The sequence below is a fragment of the Sorex fumeus genome, unplaced genomic scaffold (genome assembly GCF_029834395.1).
Source record: "Sorex fumeus unplaced genomic scaffold, SorFum_2.1 ptg000155l, whole genome shotgun sequence".
Taxonomy (NCBI): Eukaryota; Metazoa; Chordata; class Mammalia; order Eulipotyphla; family Soricidae; genus Sorex; species Sorex fumeus.
In genome coordinates, this window is record NW_026606212.1 from 1903660 (window position 1) to 1930146 (window position 26487).

Genomic DNA, 26487 nt, shown 5'->3' on the forward strand with positions numbered 1-26487 from the left:
CCCGGCCCGGGCCGGGCAGCGCGGCGGAGGCCGCGGGGAGATCGCGCCGCTGGGAAGCGCGCGGGGCACTTCCGGCGTCGGCGACGCGGGCCCGCGGCCATGCTGAAGTGCGAGATGAACGGCGGCCAGGGGAAAGGTGCCGCGGCCTCTCTGGCTTGCGTGTGTGCAGAGGGGAAAGGCCGAGCTTGTGGGAGCCCCCGGCCGCGCCTGGCTTCGAGTCTCCTCCCCGGGCCTTGAGAAAGCGCGAGAGCCGTGGGGACGGGCAAGAGCAGGAAGGGCCACCCGGGGCTCCCTGAGGGGAGAAAACGCTTCTGCTGGCATCCGTGCCCGCTGTTCCTCACCTTGCCTGTCCGTCGGATGAAGTTGCCCCGTCGGGGCAGATACGGGGACCGGGGCCTCCCAAACGGGACGCCGGGGAGGGGACCGGGGGAGACTAGAACACTCGGACCGAGGACGTCTTTCGTGCTGAGAGAACCAGAAACCTGACTTGACTTCCAGATCGCACCTTGCTTGGTTTGGGGGGTGGGGATGGAGCCCAGGCCTCAGGTGCCCGATGCCCGCGAGCCACAGGCCAGCCAGGGCGTGCCCCACCCTGACTCAGCCGCATTCTTCTCGTGTTTGGGTTTTGGGTTTTTTGGATTTTTTTTTTAAACGTTTTCTCTCAAATCAGCCACTGGATCTCTTCACTCCGGGGCTGTTTCCTGTCTTTAAAGTGAAAACAGCTCCTCTGTCCGTAGAACTCGCTGTAGAAGATGAAGTGGAGAAGCGCGAAGAGCCATAGAATGCTCTAGAACTGTGATTCTGCGCGGGCCCGTTAAAATAGGTTACTACAGGAAACCTCAGGGGGAAAAAACGGTCGTTTCCGACAGATCCTAGTCGGAAAACGATCATTGAAAGGCCCGTGTTTGGACGGAATCCCTGGTGTTCTTTGAACAAAGGACTTTCTTTGAAGCGTTAAGACCCAGGAAGTTGCCGCTTCCTGGAATTCTAGAAAGTTCTCACGCAGTGTTTACCTTAGTTCTCAATACCAACTGTACGACTGTTGCATTTGGCTTTTCCTTGTGGACTCTAAGCACTATGTGGACAGGAGCTTGTCTAGTTCTTCGCAGTACCCCATTGCCTTGGGTAGTATTTAGAACGTCATGGGTGTTCCGAGTTTGACCAAAAGGATCAACTTGAGCCAGCTCCTGGGAAAAGTGGTGAATGTGAAGTGGTCAAAAGGAGCAAGTGCTCCTTTTTTCTTGGTCATCCTGACTTGAGCAGTTTAAGGCTCTTCTGTTTCCCCCAATTCACCACTTAGTATTCTTTTTTTTTTTTTTTGGCTTTTTGGGTCACACCCAGCGATGCACAGGGGTCACTCCTGGCTCTGCACTCAGGAACTACTCCTGGCGTTGCTTGGGGGACCATATGGGATGCCGGGGATCGAACCCGGGTCGGCCGCATGTAAGGCAAACGGCCCCACCACTTAGTATTCTTAAGAATTTCTTAAGCATACGTTGACGGGGGTGAGGGAGAGTGTGTGTGTGTGGGGGGGGGGGGGAATGCCACACCCAACAGTGTTTAAGGAGTCAGTCCTGGCAGTGCTGGGGTGACCAGGGCCTCTCTGGCATTTTGCTGGGGGAGGGCTTTTTGGGTTACACCCAGCTATGCTCAGAGATTACTACTGGTTCAGCACTCAGGAATTTGCTTCTGCCAGTGCTCGGGGGACCATATGAGATGCCGTCGATCAAACCCGGGTTGGCTACATGCAAGGCAAACAAACGCCTGAGCCGCTGTACTAGCACCCCGCTCTGTCTCTTAGGCATTCTTAAGTCATCTGATTTTCTGGATTGATTTTTTTCCCCCTTTCTGTGAATTGATTTGGCCACCCATTTCTCCTACATCATAGCATCCTATTTGCCACATTTAAAATTGATTCTTTTGGTTTTATGGGGGGGGGGGGAGGGATGGAGACACACCCAGCAGTTGCTCAGGGTGATGCCTGGGGGACCATATGTAATGCTGGTGAGGGAACCTGGGTCAGCGGTTTGCAAGGCAAGGGCCCCATCTGCTGGACTATCTCTCTGGCCCGATTACATTTATTCTTACAAGAACATTAAGAGTAGTAGTCCAGATTAGATGAAAATTTCCCTTAGTCCAAGCTGCTCTTTGACAGGGTGTCAAAATGTGTGTGGTGGTAAGATCTAGCACTTTCCATGCTCTGAAACATCTGAAATGGATCTTGAGTGTCTCTAATTTCTTTCTCGTGACTCGTCTTAGCATTACCACCTGTGAAATTATAAAGCCACCCACCATTTTTGTTTCCTGGGACACAACCAGTGGTGCTCAGGGCTTACTCCTGACTCTGCACTCAAGGATTACTCGTAGCAGTGGTGCTCAGGGAACCCTCTAAGGTGCCAGGGACAGAAGGCGAGTGGGACAAGTGTAAGACAAGCACCCTGCCTGCTGTACTCTCACTCTAGCCCCCAACCCCCTTATTGTTTGACTTTTGTCCTCCCCAGAGCTTGTGCAGCCTGCCAAGTGCCACGTCTGAGATAGTTGGGAGACCCTGTGGTGCTAGGGTCTCACCAGGACCCTTTGCATGCCACCATATGCTCCGGCACTTTGACCGATTCACCTAACCCTGTTGAAACCTTTAGACCGACTTCCCCATGCTCTTATTTTCACAGTTTTGGGGGCAAAAAAAGGAGAGATACATTTATTTAAAAACCCAGTAGTATGGAAGATGGTTCACCTCATCTGCTATACTATAAGCATAAAGTAGAAAATCGATTTGCAATATTTTTATTCAAATGTATAAGAATAATAATGGTGTCATGCCAGATCGTAGCGTTTCATGACATTCTAGCCTCTATGAAAAGGTACTGAAGTGTGCATTTTATCATGTCACACTTAGTGGGTTGTTTATGGAGTTCTTACTGTGTGTCAGGCATTTTTGCCAAGGGTATTATTCTGTATTTCTTAATGTAGCATTACCGGGGCTAGAGAGATAGCACAGCACGTAGGGCGTTTGCCTTGCACGTGGCTGACCCGGGTTCGACTCCCAGCATCCCATATGGTCCCCTGAGCACCGCCAGAAGTAACTCCTGAGTGAAGAACCAGGAGTAACCCCTGTGTATCGCTTGGTGTGACACAAAAATAAGCCCCCAAAAATGTAGCATTACCTGTAAGGTGTTGTTGAGTCTTGTAGACACTGAGTAGTCCTTATTTGTTCTTGTTGCTTGAGAGATAAGTATGTAAGGAGCACTTTTCTATTTCTCCACAGTATTTGGGAGAGCAGTCCAGGCCCTGTCACGAGTCAGTGATGAGCTGTGGCTGGATCCATCTGACAAAGGTGTAAGTAAAAAGTCAACTCAGGGCTGGAGAGATAGCACAGCGGGTAAGGCATTTGCCTTGCACGCAGCCAACCCGGGTTCAATTCCCAGCACCCCATATGGCCCCCTGAGTACCACCAGGAGTGATTCCTGAGTGCAGAGCCAGGAGGAACCCCTGAGCATCGCCGGGTGTGGCCCAAAAAGCAAAATATATAAAAAAAATAAGTCAACTCATAGCTCTGTGAAGGAAAGAGATGTCTGACATCCAGACTGAAGCTAAGTAAGATATCTAGAAATTGTAAGGATCAGTTTTACCATTTATCTTTTCTGCACATGTATCTGAAAATATAGAGTAAGCTTTAATATCGGGCATTAAACTGAAATAACTTCAACCAGAAGTTATGTACCGGTGATCAAGACTTAGATATGGCTTGCAGAAGTATTCTGTCAGTCCTAAACTGTGTGCAAGTTCACATAATAAATGAGTGGCGTTGGCATGGTCTCTCTCACCTGCCATGTGTGTTTGGTGGCCATGAGCTGCCTCCCCACCCCGGCCTGCAGCCACCGCCAACAGACGCATGAAGGAGGGAACAGGGCCGCCAGGCTGGTGGTGATCAGTTACTGTTTATTCAATTCTCCCCACACGCCAGTTCCAGTCTCACTAAGTGCCCCATTCCAGTCTCACACTGCCCCTCTGTTCCCATCTCCTCCTGTCCCCCAGGCTAGTGTCTCTGCCCAACCTCCAAGCATTGGGAGTAGCAACTACCTCTAGGTCAGAGAGCATGATCAACATTGTAAAACCCTTCCCTTCCTTCCCAGGAAGCTCTTCTAAGGCAAAGATCCCCTGCTAGGAGGTCACTCAAGGGCAGAATTTCATCTAGGAGTGTGTTTCTCCTTTCCTTAGTCCAACAACCATTTAAACATTCATCTTAATTCTACTTCTTAATAATATTAGTCATTTTGTATGGGCACAGTAAGAGATACATTAAACGTATAATAAGGTGGCTGTCCTGGGGACATCTCGCTATAGATCCCAGACTACAGTGCACAGGCCAGATGAGTCCTTCCTAACCCTAAGCAGGGTCCTTGTCCAGTTCTTTCTCTTTGGATCATGACAGAAGTTGCCCAAATCCATGCTCTTATAGTTAAGTATTTTGGCACTTTGTCTGTTTTGATGCCAGAGTAGCTCACAGCTTGCCCTGGGTCCATCCAGTCCCTTCATCAGGACCCTGCTTTGGGGTGCTAGGAACTAAGGGCAACTGAGGCTTAAGTCAGGTAAACAGATGCCCAGGAGTAAATACTATTCGGCGTCAATTAACTCCCAAGTTGCAGAAGTGTAGCATTAACTGTCTTCCTGTGTCTATACAGAAAGGACATTGTTCTGAAGTAAACCATGCAAAGGACATAAGGGAAAGAGAAGAGCAATATTTCACTTACAAACACAAATCCAGAGATTTCTGGGGAATTTAACTTTACAAGTCATAAGTACTGCTTAGGGGAAATAGGTGATTAACCAGTTGAGGAAGAGAGCACAGAGAAGTTAAAGATAAACACAGAGGAATGGGAGTGCCTCGGGAGCACTGTGAATGGTGTAACCCAATAAACCTAAGCTCTGTGCAGCAAGGAGAAAGGACATACCAATGTTATCCTACAGAACTGTTTGGGATTTTTTGTTTTATTTTGGGCCACACCCTGTGATGCTCAGACCTTACTCCTAGCTCTGTGCTCAGAATTATTTTGGATGATACCCTTAGGTGCTCAGGGCTTACTCAGGCCTGGCATTGCTGGATGACCACATGTGGCACTAGAAATCAAACCTATGTCAGACACATGCCATGCCCACTGGATTGTCTCTCTGGCCCCTAATTTGTTTTTTTAATTGAAATAATTTTTAACCCTTAAAAATTGGGAGAGGCCCAAATTTAACTGTTAAAACTTCAGAATTCCAAAATTGTGCGGCCACTACTGCAGCCACACGACACCATATGTTACTCATAACCAGCAATAGAAAACAAATTGTCTAGTGTTGCCTTTTCAGTAGATCTGAGTGTTGGGGTAGCAATGTAGCACTGTCCTCCCATTCATCGATTTGCTCGAGCAGGCCCAGTAACGTCTCCACTGTAAGACTTGTTGTTACTGTGTTTGACATATCGAATACTTCACAGGGAGCTTGCCAGGCTTTGCCATGCGGGCGAGATACTCTCGGTAGCTTGCAGGGCTCTCCGAGAGGGGTGAAGGAATCCAATTCCGGTTGGCCATGTTGGCTGCATGGAAGGGAAACGCCCTACCCACTGTGCTATTAAAATCGCAAATAATAATGGTGGGTCTGGTGTCAAAATATTGAATGTGATCAAAGTAGAGAGAGAGTAATGTGGAAATCATCTGCCCCACAGGTAGGGAGAGGGTGTGGGATGGCGGTATACTGGGGTTTTTGGTGGTGGAGAATGGGCACTGGTGAAGGTACGGGTGTTTCATTGTATGACCGAGACTTATACCCAAAAGCTTTGTAACTGCTCTCACGGGTGATCCAATAGATAAAATTATAAAAAATGAAAAAAAAAAAGTAAAGTGGAGTTCATGCCCAATTCAGTCAGCTAGGCTAGTGGCTGAATAAATAGCAATACTCCTACATTAAAAAAAAAATGAGAGAGGGGTCAAGTTATATGTGTATGTATGCATAAATATACATATGTAAATTCAGTGACACATAATGCTGTGTATATATTTATTATATGCATTAATATTTCACATATAATTATACATAAATCTTAATGTTAAGTTTAAAAATTATTAAAATTACATATGTATAATCTTAAATATGTAAAATTATGAAATATGAAGAATATGTTTTATAATTATATGTACAATGATAAATACATCATTTTATGCTAATATTATATAGTTACCATTTTGAATATACTTGATTGCTATGTTGAACTTAATAGTATGTTTAATTAATAATTTAAAGGAATTGATTTTCTCCTAGGTAACTAATTTTTTTTTTTCAGCTTGCTCTAAGATCTGTGAATTCTTGCCGGTCAGCATATGGTTGTGTCCTCTTCTGTCCGGTGTTTTTTCAGCATTACCAGTGGTCAGCCTCTGTGACAACGGATAATGACACAACACCGAATCTAAATTGCCAGTTGGGAATGAAAGTAAATATGTGACGCAGATTTTCTCTTGGATAAATATTTGTCATACTGTATGTGCCATCCATTTTATGCTTACTATTTGGGTTGAATAGTGTATAAGACAAGTTTATTCATTTATGACTATTCACTCTCTCCTTTAAGGAAAAAAATGGGGGCCATATAAGGAGTGTGCCTTACGTGTGCTCCACTCCATTGTGACCCTCATCCCCACTTATGGTCCTCCAGACCCCGCCTAGAGTGATCCCTGAGTGCAGAGCCAGGAGTAAGCCCTGAACAAAGCCAGGTGGACCCTCCCCAGGTCCCCCAAAAACATACAACCAAATTAACTATGTATTGTCCTATGTTTGTTACAGTCAATTCTGCCCATTTTTAAATGTCTGAATTCCCGCGAAAGAAATGTAGAGAAGTGTAAGATATTCACCAGATCTGATAAGTGCAAAGTGGTTGTTCAGTTCTTCTACAAACATGGTAAGTATAATGAAAACTAAATTTTTATAGGGGTGGGGTGGATGGGTTTGGATCATACAGGCAGTGCTGAGGGGGGCGTGGACAGGACCATATCTGATTCCAGGATCTGCCTACTGTGGGATGCATGCAAGATAAGTGCTTTAACCACTGTACTATCTGCTTTGCCCAAATTACTGTATTTTTTGTTTTGTTTTTGGGACACACCCTGCTTTGCTCATGGCTTACTCCTGGCTGTGCATTCAGGGATTACTCCTGGTGGGGCTAGGGGGATCTTATGGGGTGCTGTGGATCAAACAAGGGTTAGCTGTGTGCAAGGCAAACACTTCCTGCTGGACTATCTCTCTGGCTTCAAATTACTGTATTTTTGTTGTTCGAGTTAATACTATTCAAACTATATGCCATGCCTTCTCACTGCATTGTCACTTAGAATCTGTGTGCTTTTGCCAGAGAGATAGTACAGCCGAGAGGGCGCTTACTTTGGACGCAGCCAACCCAGGTTCGATCCATGGCAACCCACATGGTCCCCTGAGCACCACCAGGAGTGATTACCGAGCACAGAGTCAGGAGTAAGCCTTAAGCACTGCTAGGTGTGGACCAAAGATAAAAAGAATCTGGGGGGTTTATGGCTGAATAATTTTAAATACTAGAGAAGTACTATCTTCTTGCTGTACAGCGTTGTGAAATAGTTGGTATTAGTTCCTTCTGTGTTTTTTGTTTGTTTGTTTGTTTTGTTTTGTTTTTTTGGGTCACACCTGGCGATGTACAGGGGTTACTCCTGGCTCTGCACTCAGGAATTACTCCTGGCGGTACTCAGGGGACCATACGGGATGCTGGAAATCGAACCCAGGTCGGCCGCGTGCAAGGCAAATGCCCTACCCCGCTGTGCTATCTCTTCAGCCCCTCCTGTGTTTTGATTTTAAAAAGTTTTTTGAGCCACGCTGGTGGCGCTCAAGGGTCGGCCCCCTATTTTCTTATTGTATGTCTTCCCTGCTAGAGCCCTCAAGCACTATGAGATAAGGGATTTTTGACTGATTTTTTTCTTTGCAAGTCCCCAGCACCTAAAATTATCTCTATATAGTTACAAAAATATAGTGACAAACATATATAGTTACAAATATAGCTCACAGATCACTTATAAGCCCCACCCCTTAAAATATGGATTTGTTTGTTTTTGCTTTGGGGCCACACCAGTGGTGCTCAGGGTTCATTCTTGGTTCTGCACTTGGGTCACTTGTGGTGGGCACGGGGACCAGATGAGGTGCCAAGGGTTGAACCCAGGTTGGCCTCATGCAAGGCAAGCACCTCGCCACTGTACTATCTCTCCAACCCTCAAAAATATGCATCGTATGTGCCTACTCTGAGTGTTGGTTGAACCTTGGACTTATGCCGTAGAATGCTCTAGAAGTGATCATGGTGGAATTCCAAGTTCAGGCCTTCAGAATGCCCATCAGCTTCCTTGGTTAAAGAATCTTCCTTCAGTCTGAGACCGAGCGAGAGCCCTCCGCTCTCAGATGTGAAAGGGAGGCCATCCAACAGGATCTAGCCCACACTCAGCTAGCCTAACACAGAACCACTCAACTGAATTGACAAGTAACAAATGGTTTTTTTCTTTTTTTTGTTTTTCTGTTTTTTTTTTCTGGGGTGGGGGGAAGCACCTGGACATGTTCAGGACCTACTCCTGACTCTGCACTTAGGGATCACTGCTGACAGGCTCAGGGAACCATATTGGTTCCGGAGATCAAACCCGAGTCTGCCACATGCGAGGCAAGCACCCTACCTGCTGTACTATCACTCTGGCCCCTATTTTGAATGATAGAGTTTTGGAGGGTTTTTGTTTTGTTTTGGGGGTCACAGCCAGTAGTGCTTGTTGGAATATAGCTCTAAATATTTTAGGCCTAACATTGGTTTGTCCTTTCTCCCTTGCCACAGGGAGGTTAGATTTATTGGGTTACACCCATCACAGTGCTCCCGAGTCACTCCCATTCCTTTGTTTATCTGTAAATTCCTCTCTATGCTCTCTTGCCCGACTGGTCTATCACCCTTTTCCCCTAATCAGACTCTATTAACTTGTAACATCAGATTCCTCAGGAATCTATTATTTTATATGTATGAGTAAAATATTGCCTTTCTACTCTCCTTATGTCTTTTGAATAGTTTACTTTAAAGCAATGTCCTTTTTGTATAGGCACAGGAAGACAGTTAATATTATGCTTTTGTAACTTGGGGTTTAATTGGCTTCGAATATTATTCACTCCTGGGCATCTGCTTTCTCAACTTAAGCCTCAGTTGCCCTTAGTTCCTAGCACCCCAAAAGCAGGGTCCTGACGAGGGACTGAATGGACCCAGGGCAAGCTGTGAGCTAACCTGGCATCGAAATGGGCCAGGCCAAAGCACCACAATACTCAACTATAAGTTGAGAGCATGGTCACGGACAAATGCTGTCATGATCCAGAAGTAACAACGAGATTAGAACCTTGCTAGGGATAGAAAAAACTAATCTGGCCTGAGCACTATAGTCTGAGATAGAGATGGCCCCAGGAGAGCAATTCTATAAGCTTAGTATATCTCTTACTGTGTCCATACAAAATGATTAATATTATAAATGCTTATATATTTGTTGGACAAGAGAGGAGAAACACACCCATGGGATTCCGCTCTAGGGTGGGTCGTCCTGCTGAATGAGAATCTGTCCTAGAAGGGAAGGATTTTACCCCTATTGATTGTGACCACACCTATTTGTAAGCCCCAATCCCTCTTTCTTGGGATTTAACTAAGCTGTAAGAGGAGGCTGGGGGTTCCAGAGCCAGAAAGAGAATGAAGGGGAGTCAAGAAGAATGAAGTAGCATGGCTGGGGAAGAAGCAGAGGGAGAGTCAGGAGTGGACGGAGATGAGATCAGAATAAACGGCACTTGAGACCAACCAGCTGGCCTTCATTCCTTCCTTCACCTGCCCATCGCCCTTGACCTCCCCGGGGTGGGGTAGTGACCCAAGACTACTGAATGCGGGCGGTGCAGAGATAGAACACCGCTGCCCTTTTGTGTTTACACAGGTGCTCAGGGCTAACTCCAGCTCTGTGCTCAGGAATGACTCTTGGTGGGGTTCAGGGGACCATTTGGGGTGCGAAGATCGAACCCAGGTCAGGTACATGCAGGACAAGATTGTTACCCACTGGACTGTCATCCCGCCCCTGGAGCAGTTTGTTATCCAGCAAATACCAGTTAATAACGACTTGTACATAGTGGTACCCAGAAAATATTTATCAAATTAATGAACATTACTATTCTATAAAAAACATAAGTTGGGAGATGTTTCTAATGATCCCTTTTGTTTTTCACGGGTACTCTCTTAGGCTGTGAAAAGTTTTAGACCATCTCGGTTTTATAATCTAGGTACTGGAGTGGAGTGGAATTCAGATGTTAGCTTTACTTTCCCAAACAGCATAGCCTTGAAATTCTGCTACACTGAGAAACTCTTTGGAGATTTGATGTCCAACCTATATGGGTATTGTGAGCATAAAGGTAACATATATAACAACTTTGGCTGCAGTTCCTGGTGCATAAGGCCATAGAAGGATTGCAATGCACTTCTTTCCTCCTCTAAGAGAAAATAACTCACGGACCCAGTATTTATGTCTAAATTCTAAAAGTTCGGACTATATGTATCAATGAAAACCAGTTATATGAGTGACAATCACTATTTTATACACAATTAAGAAATTCCCTATTTTGGTTCACACCCGGAGATGCTCAGGGTTACTCCTGACTCTGCACTCAGGAATTACTCCTGATCACTTGGGAGACCATATGGGATGCCAGGGAATTAAACCCGGTTTGGCTACATGCAAAACAAATGCCCTCCCTGCTGTACTACCGCTCTAGCCCCCAAATTCTCTATATTTTCACCTTTTTCCATTCTGGAGAAACCCATTTTCTTTTTTGAGCATGCCTCTCTGTGTTTCTCTTCTTTTATTTATTTATTTATTTATTGGTGAAGTGATGTGGTTTTTATTGAAATTTACTTAGTAACATGTGAGGGGAGAGGAAGGAGAAGTACATATTTTATTTATTTATTTTTATTTATTTTTGCTTTTTGAGTCACACCCAGCAATGCACAGGGGTTACTTCTGGCTCTGCGCTCAGGAATTACCCCTGGCAGTGCTCAGGGGACCATATGGGATGCTGGGAATCGAACCCAGGTTGGCTGCGTGCAAGGCAAACGCCCTACCCACTGTGTTATTGCTTCAGCCCCGAGAAGTACATGTTTTAGAGAGAACAGATATTCCTTCAGAATGGAAATAAGCAAAAACACTTAGACACAACAAGCAAGATATGTGTTCAAGGGAGAACAAGGACTCGAAGAGCAAGCCCCCTCCCTTTATTTCCCAAATAAATTTTACACACACACACACACACACACACACACACACACACACACACACACACATTACCTGTATTTCAAAAGGAATTTGAAAATTTACTGCATGTGGTGGGCTGGAGCAATAGCACAGCGGTAGGGCATTTACCTTGCGTGGCTGACCCGACTGACCCAGGTTCAATTCCTCTGCCCCTCTCAGAGAGCCCGGTAAGCTACTGAGAGTATCTCACCCGCACGGCAAAGCCTGGCAAGCTCCCGTGACGTATTCGATATGCCAAACACAGTAACAACAAGTCTCACAATGGAGACGTTACAGGGCCCGTGAATAGATGAACAACGGGAGGACAGTGAGAGTAACTGCATGTGGCAGGTAATCCACTAGGGGGCAGTAAACACATTTCACTAAGACTGGTGCTTGCTCACTAGAAGCACTTGCCAGATCTTAAGTACTTCTTGGACTTTTTAAATGTGGCTGTATAACCTAAGGACCTTCTTTTTAATTCAATTCTATTTCTCTCCTGGGGGGTGCACACCTGGTGATTCTCAGGGGTTACTCCTGGATCTGCACTCAGGAATCACTCCTGGCCATGAGTGCTCAGAGGACCGTGGGGTGCTGGGGACCGAACCCAGGTTGGGCAACATGAAAGGCAAATGTCCTCCCCACCTACTCCAGCCCCTTTTTAATCTGTCTGTTACTTTAAAAGTATCAACAAAAACTGGAGAGATAGCTCAGGGGCTGAATGGATGCTTTGCATGTGGAAGGCCTGGGTTTGATCCCTGGGAATTCAGGATCCCCCAAGCACTGCTAGGAGTGACCCCCAAGCACCAAGCTGAGTGTATACCCCCTGGCATTGCCAGGCATAGTCCCCAAAATAAAACAATTAACAGGTTACTTTATTCTTCTAAAGGTATTAAAAGAACTCATAATGTATATTTTCAAGAAAGTCAGCCCTTGCAAGTTATTTTTGAAAAGAATTTGTGTTCTAACACACTTACGTTTCAACCAAGGTAATTACTTCACTTGTTTTTATGACTATAGTGTGGCTACCGAGTAAATACTTAATGTCCTGGGGCTTTTATTTGCTTAACTTGGGAGGAGTATTTTGGGGCCCAGCTGGGGGGATTGGAAGCTACTCCTGGCTCTGTGCTCGGAGGTTGTCCCTGGTGGTGCCTGAAGGACCAGGCTGTGCCAGGGATAGAAACAGGGTTCCTGCAGGCCGACATGTACCCAGTCTGTGCTCCCCTCCCTGCCCAGGGCTCTAAAACTGAGGAAATTTTGAGGGAAGAGTAGATAACTGCCTAATAACAGAAATAATTTAGTGTCCAAGAAAATTCTAAAATAGTGGGACTGGAGCAATAGCACAGCGGGTTTGCCTTGCAAATCGGCCCATTCGGGTTCGATTCCCAGTATCCCATATGGTCCCCCGAGCACCACCAGGAGTAATTCCTGAGTGTACAAGCCAGGAGTAACCCCTGTCCAATTCCCAGTGTGACCCAAAAAGAAAAAATAATTCTAAAATAGCCCACTAGTGGCTCTCTACATTAAGTGGGGTTTTTAGTTGTTTGTTTGTTTGTTTGGACCACACCTGGCAATGCACCCGGGGTTACTCATGACTCTGCACTCAGAAATCATTCCTTGCAGTGCTCAGGATATAGGATGCTGGAGATCGAACCCAGGTTGGCCACGAGCAAGGCAGACGCCCTCCCTGCCCCATCTATATCAAGTGTTACTAAGACAAAACTGTATTATCGACTATTTTTTTTCAAGTGTAGCAAGTTTATTGGGAAATAAAGGAAGTCCAGGAGAGAGCTAAGGTAAGACACGTGCTCAGCAGAGAGCAGGGGCTTCTCCTGAGTGGAGAGAGCGCCAAGAACTGAATCTGAATCTGAGCATCTCCAGGTGTCCATACTCCACCCCTCAGAACAGGAGTCGAGAACTTAGAACACAATGAAAATGGTAAATACTAAAACCTGAGCACAGGATCTGAATGGCTAGCTACCAGATGACCACCAAACGACCAGTGGGCACAAGAGGGTGCTCACTCGGCTACGAAGGCAATGAGAAACAAATAACTTTACGCCTGTGACTTGTCCTTAAAGTTGTTTTTTACGGAGCCCCGACTGGAAGGGCATTTGGAGTGTCAGACCAGCCTCGGGTGGTTGGGAGGTGCTCACAGGCCAGTGATCAGGCTTTGTATTTCAGTACTGCCTGGTGTCCTGAGCACTGCCAGCTAGAACCCCACACCGCCCAGCCCCCCCCCCCCAAGAGAAGGACAACCTTGAAAGTATTAGATAATCCTCTAGCACAAATAACAGAGGACAAGAGGATTGAAGCTTGCGAACCTCTGCACACTCCCCCACTTTCCCCTGCCGCCCCCTTTCTGCCCACTTTCCTGCCGTGCCAGCGATCAAATCAGGACTGGCCGCTTACCTGGCAAGCTTACCTCCTGTATGATCTCTCCAGTCCGCCAGGGTCAATTTCTTAAAAAAAAGTTTACCAGGCATATGAAAATATAGAATCAAAAACATCTGATTCTTCTATTTGGTTCATTTTGCATCTTGCACATACGGACTATGAGTGTACTTTATTATTTTCTTGCTCTTCAAATGAAGTTACCATTTTAAAGTACACACAAAAAATATGCATTCGGGGCTGGAGCGATAGCACAGCGGGTAGGGCGTTTGCCTTGCACGCAGCCAACATGGCTGACACAGGTTCAATTCCCAGCATCCCATATGGTCCCCCGAGCACCGCCAGGAGCAATTCCTGAGTGCATGAGCCAGGAGTAACCCCTGAGCATCACCGGGTGTGACCCAAAAAGCAAAATATATATATATATATATAATATATATATGCATTCATGGAATATCCTTTGGGTAAATTTTTCCACATCCAACAAAATAATCTATTTTTTTCCAGATTGAATATTACAGTGGGGAGGGCACTTGCCTTGCACGTGACAGATCCTGGTTCAATCCTCAGCACCTATAAGGTCCCCTGAGCACTGCCAGGAGTAATTCCTGAGCTCAGAGTCAGGAGTAAGACCTGAACACTGTTGAGTGTGGTCCAAAAACTAAAAAAATAAAATAATGAATTTAAAAATAAAAAAACAACTCAGTCCCATTAATGTGATTCTTGGTGTTTTTCAAATATATTTTTCATTGTGCTTATAGAGTGCTTGCTGAGGCAATTGTTCTTTTTACATCAAATCAAGAGGAAATAACTCTTGCTGTTACTCCACTGAAAGTTTGCCTTAAGAGTTCTAATGAAGAATCATTGGGTAAGGATGAGAGCTGCCATGTTGCTTTGATGAACTATGACGTTCTGACTTCCTGATTACTAATTGTACAGTAAATATTGATAGTGTACTAGTTATTCTTGTTTAACGGTAGATGTAAAAAAAAAGATCATTAACGTTTTCTTCTTTGTTATTTTTTTTTTCTTTTTGGGTTACACTGGGCGATGCTTAGGGGTTACTCCTGGCTCTGCACTCAAGAATTACCCCTGGCGGTGCTCGGGGGACCATATGGGATGCTGGGAATCGAACCCAGGTCAGCTGCGTGCTAGGCAAATGCCCTACCCACTGTGCTATTGCTCCAGCCCCACGTTTTCTTCTTTGATCTTTTTTTGCTTTGCTACACCACCAATTGATATGACAGTAACGTTTTTATTCTGTTATGCGTGGAGCCGCATGGTGTCAGGCATGAAAACGTGCGTTTCAGCTTGTCCAGCTCTCTCCAGCTCGTCCAGCTCTCTCCAGATTTCTCTTCCGTTTGTTTCACTTTTAGGGACCATCCCTGGCTGTACTCAGGGGTCACTACGGGTGGGGTTCCAGAGATACTGGTGCTGGGGATCGAAATCAGGATGGATGCATGAAATACCTGCTGTACTATCTTACCAGTTCCAGCGGATAGTTCCTGAGTTAGCTTTCCTAAGTTATTCTGTTATTCTAGAGAAAATGGAGAAATCATGTTTAAACCATCAAGACAATTTCTAAGAGGACCAAAGAGATAGTATAGGAGGTAAGCCACTTGCTTTGCTAGCAGCTGACCCCTGTTCCATCCCCAGCATTGCGTACGTCCCTCTGGAGACTGCCAGAAGTGATCCCTGATCACAGCAAGAAGTAAGCCATGAGCACAGCCAGCTGTGGCCCAGACATCACCTTTCATGCCCCCAAAAGAAAGTTTCTAGAGTCTTTTGGCACAAGTTGTTGGAGATTTTGATCTGAAATATTCTTTTTGGTGTTGATAGCAATAAAGTACATAATGGAAGGAAACTTTTTTGATTTGTTCTGTTTGGGCTCACACCCGGATGTGATTGGGTCTTACTCCTGGCTCTGCACTCACGAATCAGAAATTATTCCTGGAGGGGCTGGAACGATAGTACAGTGGGTAAAGCATTTTTCTTGCATACGGCCAACCCAGGTTCAATCCCGGCATCCCATAGCGTCCCCCAACCACCGCCAAGACTAAATCCTGAGTGCAGAGGAGCCGCATGGTGCCAGGCATGGAAACGTGCAGAGCCAAGAGTAAACCCTGAGCATTGCTGGGTATGACCCAAAAACCAATAAATGAATGAATGAATGAATAAATAAATAAATAAAATTATCCCCGGTGGGCTCAGGAAACCATACATAGTGCCAGGGATCAAGCCTGGGCTGACTGTTTGCAAGGCAAGAGCTCTGCTCTCTGTACTCTCTCCGCCCCCACTCAAATGCTTCAAACATAGTGTGGCTTGCAATCACTCTCATTCCCCTGAGGTTGATGGGTTCAGCACAGAAGCTCTCTGCCTGGTCTTTCATGCAGTTGCAGTTAGATGGTGGCTGGGGACTCTCCAAGATGGTCAAGATGGAGCACTGACATGGCGGGACTGATGTTGGGAGCCCAGCTGGGTTGTTTTCCAGTGTCCCTACGTTCCTATCAAATTGGTCTTGCTACTGTGTGAACTTAGCATGGCGGCCATGTTCTACAAGGACCTGTTGCAGGGAAGAGGAAGCTGATCGGGGATAGAGGAAGTGGTAGATGTCAGCCTCATAAAGCCTGGGCCCAGAAACCAGCGCCAGCTCACCACGTTCTGTCGTGAGAACCGTCAGTTTGCCCAGGTTCAAGGGAAGGAAATGCAGCTCCCACTTGTCGATGGAGTGATGCAAAAACTATGGGCTGTTTTTAGTCTACCACAGAATGGTGATAATTTTATATTGAAATGAAACAAATACCTCTAGAATTAATTTTATTCTTTATTTTCCTACAATGTGGAATAGACCTGAATAGTTCTATATACAGTGAAATGACTGTTGGCCCTGAGGAGTTTGACTTCTTTCAAGTTGGAGTTGACACTGAAATAACATTTTGCTTCAAAGAATTGAAGGTAAACAAAAGTTAGTGTCATAATGAGAAGTTCATCTAGTTTTTTGTTTGTTTTTAATAAAGATTCCAAGAATTTTACTTCTTTCTTCTTTCAGGGAATGCTGACATTTTCAGAAGCTACACATGCTCCTATATCCATTCATTTTGATTTTCCTGGGAAGTAGGTCTTTTGGAATTTTTTTTTTGCTACCTATTAGTAATGAAACTGCATGAATACTTTGAAATTAACACATATCAGGAGTACCTGACTTTATTAGCAAACTCAAATTTTGAAAGATTCCATAAGATGGCGTTTTATGATTGGTAACCTTTCTAAGAAAAATACATTCTTCAACTGCATGAAGACAATTTACAAATTTGCTGTTATGATAAATAAGTTACTTAGAAAATATAATAAGGACTAAATGAGTCTCTATGGATCTCTGATATTTAACATGTTGCAGAACTAAAATTTCAAAGGAGATTGAGTTGAGATAAATACGGGAATCTGGTGATTTGGGGTGGTGCTTAGCTCTCAAGGCTACTAACTTATGGGAAATTCTTCCTTTCTCTTCTCTTTGACTTTGTATTTAACTCCCGAGTGAGTCTTATTTCCACAGTGTCCATTAGAAAATGAGTAGCCTGTTTCCTCCGATTTTCTAGGCCTCTAGCTTTAAGCGTTGATGACATGTTACTGGAAGCGAACTTCATTTTGGCCACGTTAGATGATGAGCCGAGTCGAGCGTCTTCCCCACAATCACTGTGTCTTTCCCAGAAACCAGGAAGGTAAAGAGGATGGCGCTTCAGTGCGCTTCATGGGCTGGGAAGGAGCTACTGTAATCTTTTTTTTTCTTTTTGGGTCACACCGGGTAATGTTCAGGGGTTACTCCTGGCTCTGCACTCAGGAATTACTCCTGACATTGCTTAGGGGACCATATAGGATGCGAGGGATTGAGGTATTTCAGTACCATTTGCTTAGGACACAGTTGATAAAAAAAAAAATTAGAAAATCAGAAATTCTGACTGAACTGGGAAGAGCTAGAGGGAAGCTTAACTTTAGGACCAGAGAGATAGTACAGGGGTTAAAGTACTCGCCTTTCATGCAGCTTGATCCTGGCACTGCAGGATGTGGGTTCAAATGCCATCTCCCCCCAAATTAACTGCAACAGAAACATCACTGCTCCTATATTAGATGTTGACGTTTCTCCTAAAAGTTTAATTTTACAATAATATGTGGTTTATCCTTGCTATTAATCATAATTCCTTTATCCAGAATTTTAATTTTTTTTAATTAAGATACCTGATTTACAAAGTTATTTGTAGTTGGGTTTTAGGAATATTGTGTCCCAGCACCAGCGCTACCACCAGTGTCAACTTCTCTCCACCTAATTTATTTCCATTGTTGGTCGTTGTTTTTTAGGAGTTATACGGTGTTGGATTCACAGGAAAGTCTGTATTCACTACCTAGAAAACTGTTTCTCAGACAGAGATATCCGTCATTTCTCTTGTTCCTAGGATCCAGCCACTGTGCCCGGGCTTATTCCTGGCTCTGTGCGGAGGCATCACTAATGGTGGGGTTCCAGGAACCAGATGTGGTGCTGGGAATCGAACCCAGGCCAACAGTTTGTGAAGCAGACACCCTCTGTGTTGTGGTGTGGGTGGCGATGGGTACTGCAGCTGGGAGACCCTTCCTCACGCTGCCTCACACTTCTGTGATTAAGCTGCTGCTTTAGGGTGGCTGGCCTCGCGCTGCAGGGGCCACCGGTGCTTCACCCAAAGGTGCTCAGGGACCATTACATTAGGCCCCCACACTTGCCACGCACGTGCTCTACCATTTTGAGCCCTGCCACATCCCAGGATTTGTGAATTTGTTTTTGAGTCCTTTTTTCCCTTCGGTCTTAATAGCTTTGGTAGCAAGGGAGTACTTCACAAGGAAAGTAAGAGTTATATGGGCAACTGAAGAACAGAAGAGTACAAAGAAGAAAATGAAAATGGTGATTGTACTACTATTTGGCTAACTTTGTTTTCCTTCAGATGTTTGTTTTTTCTTTTTTCTTTTTTGGGTCACACCCGGTGATGCTCAGGGGTTCCTCCTGGCTCTGCACTCAGGCATTACTCCTGGCGGTGCTCGGGGGACCATATGGGATGCCGGGGATCAAAACCGGGTCAGCCACGTGCAGGGCAAACGCCCTGCCCACTGTACTGTCGCTCTGGCCCTCGTATCCTGTTTTTCCCCTATAAAAATTATATTGTGAACACATTCCATATCACTGGTTATGACTTGGGAATGTGATTTTTGAGGGGGGTGTCTGGACCACCCAGCGAGGCTCGGCATAAGGCGGTCTTAAGGTTGAGTGCAGGGCTCCTGCACACAGAGCATACCTCGGGCCACGGAGCAAACAGCACAGTAGTCCAAATTAATTTTTAATGACTGCATACATTTCTTTCATTCAGGTATATAAAATTCATTTGCTGTTTTTCTAATTTGACCAGTCACCATATCACAAGATACCACAACTCATATGGCATCTGAATCTCTCCAGTTTTTTTGGTTGGTTTGTTTTGTTTTGGGACCACTCCTGGCTCTGTGCTCAGGGATCACTCCTGGCAGGGCTCAGGAGAACATACGTTGTGCGAGAGATTAAACGCGGGTTGACCTTGTGTAAGGCCAGGGCTTTCCCTGCTGTATTATTGCTCTGGTCCCTGTCCAGAGGATTTTTAACTATTTATTCATTGGCTTTTGGGGTCACACCTGGCGATGCTCAGGAATTACTCCTGGCTCTGCACTCAGGAATTACTCCTGACATTGCTTAGGGGACCATATGGGATGCAAGGGATTGAACCCGGGTCAGGTGCGTGCAAAGCAAACACCTTACCCACTGTACAATTGCTCCAGCCACAATAAGTCGTTTATTTAAATTATAGTTTAGGTAATAGGGCTTACTCGTGGCTCTGTACTCAGAGATCACTTCTGGCAGGACCAGATGTGGTGCCAGGATGGAACTGGAGTCAGCTGCATATAAGGCAAACGCTCTACTTGCTGTACTAGCCCTCCAGCCTCAGAAATCTTAAATTTCAATAATTTAATATTTCATTTCTTCAGCCAGTCTTGTCACTGCCATCCTACATTGCTTCTTTAGTTAAATAAAATGTCTACATATTTAAAAGCAGGCATAGATATTTAATCTCTATTAATATCCCAGGTCAGATCTGATATGCTCAAATTCAAAGGCTGGCAAAAATGTCAGCGGAAAAGCCCCTGAGAATATCTCAAGACAAATGTCACGCAAAAGGCTTTATCCTAGTGAGACACTCACAAATCTCTCTACATCGGAACATGGCGGCAGCCCTGAGAGGGAGCGAGCAGATGAAGACGGCAGCGAGGTACGGGGAGGCGCGAATGAGCTGGGGCCTCAGAGTCCCTGCAAGGTAAAGGGAAGGCCCAGGCCAGGCCGTGCATAGCCAACGGTCCCCACCTGTCCCCCGGTGCCCCATTACCTCCCTGGGCCTGCACCAGCACCACCGTTATCCTGGGATTTAACCTTTTTGGTCTTTTTATAGAGCAGCGGTAAAGCCAGTCTTAGAGGGAGAAAAGACTGATTCACAGCATGTCTAATCAAAATAATTAAATTGCACAGCGGGCCACTTGTTCTTAAGAGTACATATATTTTCTTAGTATATATTTACTTTTGAATATTTACTGTCAAATACTTCTGAAATAAGTTTACTTAATTTTTTGGGGGGGGCTAGAAAATTCTTTATCTGTAGGAGTACAAATGTGACTCTTACCCCAAGAAGCATTACAAATTCCTTGGAAGTAGAATCCCAGTTGCAGTATTCTGTTGCTAGTGTTTTACTAAGTGGATGATAAGCTTCACAGAATGCTGTTGTGTCAAACCTTATTTATTGAAGAATAAACACGGCATTAGAAACTGAAGTATCTGAAATAATAATAGTCCCAATTTTACATGTTTATGTTTTATTCATGTTTGTTTTGCTCTTATTGTTATTTCTGGTGTGGAAACATAAGCTGCTTGGTTAGAATCAGACATTTAAAAGGAGAAATAGGGGCTGGAGCGATAGCACAGCGGTAGGGCATTTGCCTTGAGCGCAGCAAACCCGACCGAGCCGGGTTCGATTCCTCCGCCCCCTTGGAGAGCCCGGCAAGTTACCGAGAGTATCTCGCCCGCACGGCAGAGCCTGGCAAGCTACCCATGAAGTATTCGATATGCCAAAAACAGTAACAAGTCTCACAATGGAGACGTTACTGGTACCCGCTCGAGCAAATCGACGAACAACGGGATGACAGTGCTACAGTGCTATTTCATGTTGTATTGAAGGCTTTTGGGCAGTACAATTAGTATACTCCACTTATTGTTGTTTTATGTCTGTTTATTGAATAGGTTTTTTTTTTGTTTTTTTTTTTTGCTTTTTGGATCACACCTGGCGATACACAGGGGTTACTCCTGGCTCTGCGCTCAGGAATCACCCCTGGCGGTGCTCAGGGGACCATATGGGATGCTGGGAATCGAACCTGGGTCGGCCGTGTACAAGGCAAACGCCCTACCCGCTATGCTATCTCTCCAGCCCCTGAATAGTTTTTATGTGCCCAGCACTAAGGCAATTTTCGCTTATTAATTACTAGCTTGCCTATAAAGTGAAAATTTCAATCTTATTTCTGGCTCTGTGCTCAGGGATCACTCTTGGTGGCTTTCGGGGAATTGCATACAGTTCTGGGGATACTACTGGGGTCAGCCATATCCAAGGCAAGCGCCTTATAAGGCAAGAACCTGTACAGCCTCTCTGACCCTCTTTTATTTTTATTCAAGGAAATTAGATTTTTTCCCCCCGGAGGTGGGTGTCACACTCAGCAGTGTTCAGTACTTACTCCTGGCTCGCACAGGGAACCATATGGGATTCTGGGCATTGCAAGGCAAGCACCCTACCCACTGTACTATCACTCTGGCCCTGAAATTCTTGATTACTAACCCTTAATTGCTCTTCTTATTTGAGGAAATGTTTCCCCTTGTCTCCTATTGTTACCTGAAACACTGCACTCTTGACTATTCTGTTCTGTAGGTTGTAATCCAGAGAGCCCCACACTTATCTGACCTACTGTTCCTTTTTCAGAAAAAGAGTTGTTCAGTGTCCCCCTGGAAGTCTACCTTCTTTCAGTGAACAAGTAGGAAGTGGCCTCACTGCTCTCAGCTACCACCGCACCAGCATCCTAGCGCCCCCAGGGGGCAGCATTGCCCACTCTGGAAACTCCTAATCCATTGATTTTGCTATCCTATTGCTTGGGATCTGGCCACTGGGACCCTCCCTCTTTAGTTTGGGGCCTCTGGCAAATCCCCAACATTTTAAATTTCTTCCTTACTTTCTGGAGCTTTAAGCTTGTTCTGCTATTGCTATTATTATTGGTTTGGAAATATGAGATGAGTTAGAATTAGACATTGAAAGAATAAATATATCTGAAAAAATTCAGAGTGTTCTATGTTTACTTGTGTTTCTCTCGCTCCAGCTCTGGCATCTGCCAGTTGCGCCATGAGCCCTGGTTCCTTTCACTGGAGATGGCACAGAGGAACCGACTTCTCGGGGCTAGGTGTGCGCTGTCACATGGATTCCATTGTTTCAAGACTCCCAGCAGCAAAGCTAGAAAATACCTGCATTATGACAGATACACACAGACTGGTCCATTTTACATCTTGTTTATAAAAGTGCACGAATTCATACTGACACCTCCAATTACAACCCAGCACCACAGGGTCCATGGCGGCCCCCCACCTATTTCTTGTTTATGTTTATAAACTCCCTGTCTGACATGGACAAATTTGGCTCTTCCACCTACAATATTGATTGCTCTATCCTAGAACACATTGTTTCGGAGTTGCTTAACCCAGACTGCTGGAAAAACATCTGCTAACTATAGGCATGGTATTTGCGAGAATCATTTTGTCTTTAGCCATAAGACAAATATTTAAAATGCTGTTTCCCTAGATTAGGCAGGTTATTCTTCTCTCATTCATATTTCGGTAGTTATGTTAACCATCTGCAAGCTTTATTGGCTTGTTTTCCATTGTGATCTCCCGACAGCCTTGTTTTCTTTGAGTGCTGAACCATTAGCTGCACTGAAAGTGCAAACTACAGAAGGGTGTCTGCCAAGATCAGCACACTCTCCTGTGCACCTTTTCCTCATGGCCCTGAGCTTATTCTCAATAGATTCTCACTTATCGGGTCAAACTGATAGTACAGTGGGTAGGGTGATTGCCCTGCCATGGGCAACCTGGGTTCGATCTCTGGCATTCCATCTGATCCTCCAATCCCACCACGAGTGATTTCTGAGCACTGTTGAGTTTGGGCCCAAAACAAAAGAATTGTCTGGTCGAAACAGTACAGCGTATAAGGCACTTGTTTCACACACAGCTGACTTCAGTCCTGGGCACTGCATCTGGTGTCTCCTGAGCACCACCAGGAGTGACCCCTGGTTGGGTGTGGGCCCAACCCCCAGCCCCTCCATATATTAAAAATCCTTGCCTACGTGGAGGCCGAAGAAGAGGAATGAACCAGTGTCCCATGTTTCCTTCTTAAAACTGATTTTATGGCTTTAAATTTATAGGCTCAACCATTTGGAGTTTTTTGTGTATGATTAAGTGAGGAAATACCTTTTTCTTTTTCAAAATGACCACCCAAATTTCAGATTTTTTTCTGAGGTCTACCTTTGCCCTAGTGATGAGATATTCCTACATCAAAAACAAGTTTCTGTATGCATTTGGGTCTATTTCTAAACTTTTCCCCCTCTGTTTGGCTCACCTGTTGTCTCTAAATGTATCAACACCATATTTTGCACTGTGTCAGATTCAAGGTTTGGTAGTAAGAATTCCAGGACCCCTTTGCAGATTTTGTCTGCCTCTCCCCATCCCCGTTCTGAATGTTTTCTTTTCACTTGTATTTTAATCAAACATCTTGCTCCAGAAAGCATGGCTGGCAGAGAGCTCAGTGAACAGAAAGCAGCACATCCTTTGCATGCGGGAGGCCCAGGGATCACAACCCCCGACAAAAAGTTTTATTTTTGGTTTTAATTAGAAATCTTTTTCTTTTTGCTACACCCGTAACTAAATCTAGGGTCTCACTTGTGTAAGGCCCAACGTGACCCTAGTTTACAATTTGTTTAATTGGGATTTTCTTAAATTTCTGTTGAGAAAAATGACTTTGTAATACTGAGTCATTCTGTCCCAAAACAAGCAACATATTTCCACTAGCTCAAGCCCTTTTTGTTATTGTTGTTCACTTTTGGGCCACACCCAGCACAGTCAGGGGCTATTCCCAGCTTGGCTCAGTGCTTGGGGACAGTTCCCTGTGGTGCTCAGGGGACCATGCGGTGCCAGGATTTATATCCAGACCTCCCCATGCAAATACTGTGCTTCAGTCCTTTGATCCCAAACCCAGCCCTCCCACCCCCCACCTCCCCCAATCCCTAGTAGTAGTATTACAGAATTCTAAAGTGAAATCTCTTGACTTACTAAGAGAGGCTGGAGAGATAAAGTGTAGGGCGCTTGCCTCGCAGCAGATCCGGGATTGAGCCCCAGCAACTCATGGTCTCCACTAGCTCATCTGGAGTAATTCTGATGAGCAGAGAGCCAGGTGTAATGCATGAGCACCACCAGGTGTGGCCCCAAAACAAATATTTATGGGGGGGCCAGAGCGGTAGTACAATGGGTAGGGTGTTTGCCTTGCATGCACTGACCCAGGTTCAATCCCCAGTATCCCATATAATCCCCCCAAGTACTGCCAGGAGTAATTCCTGAATGCAGAGCCAGGAATAACCCCTGAACATCGCTGGGTGTGAGCCCAAAAGACCACTCCTCCCCCTGCAAAAAAAAATTTTAAAAATTTTATGGTATGTATACTACTTTGAAAAAGGAGATGCAAAAAATTCAACTGTCAGAGTATTAATATATTCTAAGCACCTTACCTGCAGTATTATCTCTCAGGTCCCCTAGAGTATGATGGTTTGAACCGCAAAATGGCCAGTTGGGTGGGACAATGGCAAAGTGAAGCTAGAGCAATTGGTGAGTGCCAAGTCACACTGGAGGAGGCCTGTAACCATGCAAATGCCAGGAAAGTACTTTGGTACTTTCACTATTTGAAGGCTGGAGCGATAGCACAGGGGTAGGACGTTTGCCTTACAAGCGGCCAACATGGCCGACCCAAGTTTGATTCCTCTGCCCCTCTCGGAGAGCCCGGCAAGCTACCGAGAGTATTTGATATGCCAGACACAGTAACAACAAAGTCTCCAATGGAGACGTTACTGGGCCCGCTCGAGCAAATCGATGATCAACGGGAGGGCCTTTACTTTACTTTGGGCTGGAGTGATAGCACAGCGGGTAGGGAGTTCGCCTTACAAGCGGCCAACATGGCCGACCCGAGTTCGATTCCTCCGCCCCTCTCGGAGAGCCCGGCAAGCTACCGAGAGTATTCGATATGCCAGACACAGTAACAACAAAGTCTCCAATGGAGACGTTACTGGGCCCGCTTGAGCAAATCGACGATCAACGGGAGGGCCTTTACCTTTACCTTTACTATTTGAAGGATAGTAACAAGGAGAGTAGACAAATTGTTTTTGTGGGGAAGTAATCGACATCTGGCTGTGCTCAGGTGACCATAGAGGGTGCTGGGGATCAAAGCCAGGTTTGCTGCATGCAAAGCAAGTGCCCTACCCACTGTCATATCGCTCCAGCCCTAGGCTTCTGCATTTTTTGTTGTTGTTGTTTTGTTTTTGGTTTGGCGATCATACCCAGCAGTGCTCAGGGGTTACTCCTGGCTCTGCACTCAGAATTACTCCTGGCAGTTGCTCAAGGGATGCAAACTGGTGAAGGACGTGTGCAAGTGCCTTTGGGCACATCTCCCCAGACCACGGTTTTCGCATCTTTATCTAAACATACCTAGTAGTAGCTGCCTGTCAAGTATACATAATCTGCTTTAAACCCATTAGACTACTTGGGAGGCAAAAGCATTTCCTGTGCACAGAGAAAATTCAGTAGACTCCTTCAAGCCAATGGACACCATCACTAGAACTTAACGCATTTTCTTTGCCAGTCTGGAGAGCATCGATATGTTTTGTGACTTAGCTGTTAGTCAGGTATCTTTTGTATTTGATTACAAACATTTTGGTGCTTTCAGACACAGTAAAAAGGTCTGGATTGTCATGTAATACCATGACTTTTTTTCACTGCCTTCTGTAAAATTTGAAAAATAAGTCTTTTACAAAGATCAAATATAAGAATAAGGCTATCTCTCTTAATTTGAAGTGATTTTATATGCTAAACTTTTCTTTTTTCTCTCAAGGCAGTACCTGTGGTGTTCAGGGATCATCCCTAGCGGTTCTTAAAGGCGGCTCACACTAGGGCTGGTGATGTACTATCTCTCCAGTTCCTATAGGTCATAAATTTTTATTGCATAGCCTCTGAATTGTCCTGATTTTCAGACAGAATTTTAAAAAAATTTGCAAGTGAGTAAGAATTTAATGAAAGCTATGCCCAAAAGTTATTTCTGTACCATCAGATGGCACAGCAATCTCCATCGCCAAGGTAACCTGGGTCTGGAGTGGATGTAGTGTTGTCTTTTAAAAATTAAGTGTCCTGGGGCCAGAGCAACAGCAGAGCGGAGAGAGCATTTGCCTTCCATGGGTGAAGGGGGATCTTCAACCCCCAGACCTCGAATGGTCCCCAAGCCTGCCCGGAGTGATCCTTGAACACAGAGCCAGAAGGAAGCCCTGAGCACTGCTGGGTGTGCCACTGGAGAATTAGCTTACCTGCACACATAAAAAACAAACT

General features: G+C 45.2%; 1 protein-coding gene across 1 annotated transcript; it reads left to right on the forward strand.

The window, feature by feature from the left end:
• Window positions 1-99: 99 nt before the first annotated feature.
• Window positions 100-22018, forward strand: RAD9B (RAD9 checkpoint clamp component B). Its single transcript, XM_056107227.1, has 11 exons — window positions 100-136; window positions 3266-3336; window positions 6323-6469; window positions 6820-6934; window positions 12217-12316; window positions 14483-14589; window positions 16570-16676; window positions 16771-16835; window positions 17318-17440; window positions 19858-20038; window positions 21785-22018. The coding sequence occupies exons 1-11, from the start codon at window positions 100-102 to the stop codon at window positions 21830-21832; spliced, it is 1101 nt and encodes a 366-aa protein (XP_055963202.1). The 3' UTR covers window positions 21833-22018.
• The last annotated feature ends 4469 nt before the right edge of the window (window positions 22019-26487 follow it).